This window comes from Morone saxatilis, unplaced genomic scaffold (assembly GCF_004916995.1).
Source record: "Morone saxatilis isolate NCDOM2014 unplaced genomic scaffold, NCSU_SB_2.0 Contig22, whole genome shotgun sequence".
NCBI lineage: Eukaryota > Metazoa > Chordata > Actinopteri > Moronidae > Morone > Morone saxatilis.
Genome location: NW_023339785.1, coordinates 17,905,627 through 17,911,237, shown reverse-complemented (window position 1 = coordinate 17,911,237; position 5,611 = coordinate 17,905,627). Strand labels below are relative to the sequence as shown.

Here is a 5,611-nt window from a genome sequence, read left to right as displayed (position 1 = left end):
GAAAGCGAGATCCTGCATTATGTCCTCTAGCTGTAACATCAGTCATTTTTCCCTTTCGCAGAGAGTCGGGGCAGATCTGCAGGCTCGTGTCAAAGGGGACTTCAGAGCTCTCCATCAGATCCTGCACGATGAGGAGACCTGCATGTTGGAACAGCTAAGGAGAGAGCAGGAGGAGGAGCTGGAGAAAGTCCAGCGCCACCTGGAGGCCATCGAGCTGGTCGTGAGGGAGCTCGAGGACAGTATGAGGGCGCTACAGCGGGCTAGCGCGGACACTGAGAGCGTCGTACTGACTGAGGTGAGATCTCGGCTCAAAGTGGCCGTAGATCACATCTGATCTTTAAATAAAACCCAGAGCGTCATCTCATTTGACATCTAATTTTGCATCCATTTGAAAACACCAGCTCTTAATTCGATTGTGTTTTCTCTCATTTCCTTCTCTGTAGCTCCCGCAGCTAAGGTAAGTGTTCATTTTCAGTGTTATGACTGATTTCGTTTGGCATTGTAGCACCTGTCATATGTGTGTTTGATTACCTTTTCAATTTAGCTTCAATTCGATCGATTCAATTTGTTCTGAGAATGAATGACCCTAAAATGTATTTTTTTCTTTGTTTCAACAGGCCATGTGTGCAGGTGGATGTTGCAGTGGAGTTTGATATAAACACTTTTAGCAACAAATACATGGCCCCCTTGCAGTACATCACATGGAGAAGGATGTTCAAGTCTTTGAAGCCAGGTAATTTTTCCCTCTCATGTGCTTCATTAGACACAAAAAGACATCAGCTTAAAACTGGTTCTGCTTAAACAATGGGAGTAATTATGGAAAAGACTATTATGATATGAAGTGGTAAGAGAGTGACAGTAATAACACCATTGTTCCACTCATTGAATATATCTTCAATGATTGAAGGCACTTAATCAATTTAATTGTGACACTGTTGAATCCTATTGCAAAAAATATGATCACAGTTATCATTCATTGAATTGTTCCACCCAAAGGTCTGTCCCCATTAACGTTTGATGCCGACACGGCGCACCCCAGCATCCACATTTCCAGGGACAAAACCGTGGCAGTCGAATGTGACGTCGCGGTCCCACATACGGACCACAACAAGCGCTTCCTCCAGTGTGTCAACATCCTCGCTGCCCAGGGCTTCCAGTCAGGCCGACACTACTGGGAGGTAGAAGTGGCTTCCAAACCCAAGTGGGACATAGGTGTGGCCTCTGAGTCTGTAGACAGGCACGCTCGGATCAAGCTGAGCCCCGAAAGCGGCTACTGGACGCTGCGGGTTCGCAACGGGAACGAGTACTCCGCCGGCACTCAGCCCTGGACGAGGCTGCGGCTCAGCTCTTCCCCTCAGAAGATCGGGGTTTTCTTAGACTGCGAGGAGAGGAGGGTGTCCTTCTACAACGCCGATGACATGAGTCTGCTCTACTCGTTCACCAACGGGCCGAGGGGCAAGGTGTTCCCCTTCTTCAGCCCATGCATTTGTGACCGCAGTCAGAAACCTCAGCCTATCAAACTCCTCCACTACCCTTCTGTCGCTCTGTCTGGCTAATGTGGGCGGATTCAATCAGTATGTAAGACCTGTCCATTCACTTATCCCCCAATGCCTGTTATCACTCGGCTAATGTAAGACACTGCTGCTATTTGTAGCAGTATGAGTATAACATTTTAGACTGTTCTCATATTTTCCATGCTATAATGATCAGATATTGCTCGATGCTGATGTTTTCCAAATGTGAAATGAACCTTGAAAGCCTTGAAATGTTATGGAAATTGCCATATCTACCATATAAAAATGCCATTGTGCTGTTATCATGCTGAGGAGGCTCATTCATTTTGCAGGAAAAATCAGCAGAAACACAATAAAAACAAATATTCAACCGTTGTAGGTTGAATATAGTGACGCCTGGATGCATCCTATTTACATTACATTTTTAGACATGCTGGATCTTCACTGTTCAACTGAATATTTTACATAGATGGAGATAGTTGACCTTTCAAATGATAATCTGAGTAATTATCTCTCATCATGTCAGACTATCCTTAGGGTCGCTTGTAAAAGGTTTTTTAATCACCATTGAGTTCAATCATTATGAAGGAATTGTGCACTTTATTGTGAGATTTTATATTTGATTAAATGGTTCTTCATGTGTATTACATGAAATGAAACTGCATTTTTATTTCGTATGTAAACTCACAGCACCTTATGAGTTCTTTAGCTGATTTGTAGCAGCTCCTCTTTGATTTGTCATTATTTCACTTACATACATGTGCCTAAATTTGAACACTCGTGATTGTTATTTTTTGATTACTCAAGGATATTACTGAAATGTAGTTCTTTGTAGCACATTTGACATTGTTGTCAATGTGTGCCAATTACGTGTTTGATCATTTCCTGCTAAAGACCCAAACAGTTATTGTAAAACCTGCTGACGCAAATAATAAAGCCAAATCACTTTTTCTTTCCTAAACAAACCTTGTCTTTGATCCTTTTCTGCAGCTGTGACACTGCACACTCTTGTGACCTCACTTGAAATAATCAAGGATGTTATTAAGCATCATCAAAGCAGAACGCGCAATTATGAATATATGAGCCATCTCTGACACTTAAAGAGCATGAACAGGCGGGCTCGGTTATCTTTACAAACATACAAGAGCACCGACGTCCTGTTTCCTCCTGCCAGGTGAAGGGTCAGATAAACAGAGTGACAGTGGGGATGCCTCCGGGCTGCTGGATGGGCCTCAGGGGCATGCTAAAGCAGGATGCTGCTGCCTCCTCTGCAGATTGGAAAAGTGGCACAATGAACTGCACCAGAGGGGAACGTGTGTTTTCCTGCCCAGCGGCCACATTGAATGGGTGCATTTACGACACACTAGTCACTGATTTTGACCTATAAATGTAGATTGAAATCAACTCAATCTGCTGAGTTGAAGAGAGGAAAGACTCTTTGTATGTGGTTCTTTTTGGACCCTATGTCCTCTCTAGAAAAGTATTTTTTTTACAATATTTTTTGTTTTTGTCATTAAATTATGTAATTAAATGCCTTATGAGAGACATTTAAAATTAAAGCTGCACTAATATTAGTTGGAAAAATGACAAACCGATGTGAAAGCAATCGCTTGACGTACCCACGGAGCATTATCATCTGACTCTGTACTTCCCCTGAGCTATACAGTGTGTTTTAGCATCTTTTTGCTGATTGTTTTGGTTTTCTGTCCTGCAACTTTAATGCTTTTGTTCACTCTCACTGCTCTCATGAAGTTCTGTTTCCAGCTAAAATAGTCTAATAAGCCCACTATACATTATCTGCCCCCATATAGCAGACAGTGAGCGACTATAGCTGGTAAACATAGTGGAGCATTTAGCATCTAAAGAGAAATTGTGTTTGCTGCTTGTTTTCGCTGCCCCCAAACGTTCCAGTTAAATTAAAGGACTCAAACTTCAGTTACCATCTGCTTTGAGCTGCAAGAGTTCAGCATCATTGTGGAATTTATTTATGTGCATTAGCTTCATGACTAAATAGTGAATAAATAATGTACTTTAGTAAATAATGCATGTACGCACGCAGCAGCACTGGTCCTACTAGTCTGGAAGCTTGCCATAATAACCGCTGACTGATGGTGAGCATGACCTAGAACTGATGAGAAATTTTGGCTACCTCAATCACAACAAAACAAAAAATAAAAAGTAAAAAAACACGTCCTGAACAGTGACTGCTACTTCAAAGTACCTTGGTAGAGTGCAGTGTACAGTGCACGGGCCCATGGGCATGAATTTTAGTCACAGAGTGAGCATGTTGGATGCTCGCTCCACATCCTTCCTATGATAGTAGCTGTGGACCTGTAATGTGTTTCCTGACCTGAGGATGTGCCGGATGGACTGCTGGCACTTCAAGGACAAGTCCTTGAGTCCTCAGTTGTCTCTCAGGAGCCGGCAGGATTATGAACTGAAACCTTTTCATCTGACACAGCAGGGGCGATCATGCTATCCTGCATGAGGGCTATTGTTTGTTATCACTGTGGTGTGAATGGCTTGTCCCAATGCTTATGTGTGCACATTTATTATTTTACTGGACTCTCAAGTGTTTTCATGCATTTATGATATTACCTGTTTTATATTTGTAATGAGATTTAGTAAGTCCCTGGACATAGGTTTGTTAGACTATCAACACGATTTAGTGTGTTTATTTTCCTCTGAAGCTGAGGTCCCTGTGGGGCTGAAACCAGGAGAACATTTTAATTACAACCATTCAATCACAACATTGTGTTTTAAGGTCAGAGAGGTGGACTGCCGTAAGGGATCTGGGGGGAAACGCATGCCCACAATAACATGCAATGATCCTTTGACTCCCTGTTATTCCACACACTCCTGATGTCCGGTTCTCTGTGGCTCAGAAACCATTGAGAATAACTTAATCAAACTGACAAAAAAAAAGAATGTTCTTCTCATACATCTACATCTGCTGGGTGGACTAGTGCTCAACAGTTGGAAGGAGTCTTGAGTCAACTTATTATTGGTGTAATGGATTTCCATGTATAGATACAGCATAGGATACTATTGATTTTACAGCACGGTGCTGGCAAGCAGACCAGTCTGGGGTTAATTGGGTGAATGAGCAAACTGGTTTTTCTGTGGTTAGACTTGACCTTGCTGCAACATCAGACAATTAATGAATGAAACACACAACCGCACCTGAAACTCTATATGCCTGTCTGTGTTTGTCTGCTTGATCATCCAAGTGCACACCTCTTGTACCCTCTGACTCTTTATATCTGAGTGTATATGGTACATGGGTTTTCAATTTTCAAAATCCCTCCCTGTAAAATAAAACAGGGCTGATAGCGGCTCACTAAAGGGCATGTTGTGCTCTTAGTAGGATGATTTTCATTCACACTCTGACTACTCCCTCAGGAGGGTGGACGTGTGGGCGGACGGGGTTAACAGGACTTAGACAAGGCTGGAAGAACTCTGCGCACTTTAGTTTTATACAGACTCTTAATAGTGAGCTACTCCCAAGGTAACTTTAGTTTGTTGGACGTCAGAAGGAATTTGTGTTTATAAGCACCTAAGATAACTTTTTCTACCTCAAATTGATGGCTGGCATTTGACCTGAGCAGATAAGATTGCATTGACGTTACGGTGTCAGAAGAGTTATAGACTAGGCCTATATAAATTGTTTGGTGGAAAAAAACACCCATCATGTAATATTCTTCTATAATTCCTCCAGAGGCTGTGTCTGTCTTACTGTGGTATGAGTTCAGTTCCTCGCTGTATTCCTGTGGTGGCTTTATAAGAATTTCTGATAGGATTACCTGCTGAGCTTTTTGGATGTCAGGAAGGATTTAAATGCCTTGAAATTAAAATCAATATCAAACAGTTTTGCACCAAAGCAACAACAACTGCTACACTGCATCATACATTCTGCACATGCATATGCACTTTGTGAGATCTTGTTATACTATATAATGAGATAGCACTTTATTACCTTGCACAATGTGATTACAAGTCTTTAAGTCTTTAACACAGAGGATGAAACGAATGGGATGTTTGCAGGAAGGAAATTTGTCATGGATGTTAGGAGACCCCCACCCCCTACCCCCAATACC

At 42.2% G+C, this 5,611-nt stretch overlaps 1 protein-coding gene across 1 annotated transcript in view; it reads left to right on the top strand.

Annotated features, from left to right (window-relative positions):
• trim105 (tripartite motif containing 105) overlaps nucleotides 1–2,479 on the top strand; it is a 5,296-nt gene extending 2,817 nt beyond the window's left edge. Inside the window, exons 4-7 of the mRNA XM_035669568.1 lie at nucleotides 62–295; nucleotides 444–457; nucleotides 618–733; nucleotides 997–2,479. Of these exons, the coding sequence (XP_035525461.1) occupies nucleotides 62–295; nucleotides 444–457; nucleotides 618–733; nucleotides 997–1,556 (924 nt within the window). The 3' untranslated portion in view covers nucleotides 1,557–2,479. The remainder of the gene's footprint in view (nucleotides 1–61; nucleotides 296–443; nucleotides 458–617; nucleotides 734–996) is intronic.
• Nucleotides 2,480–5,611: the final 3,132 nt, after the last annotated feature.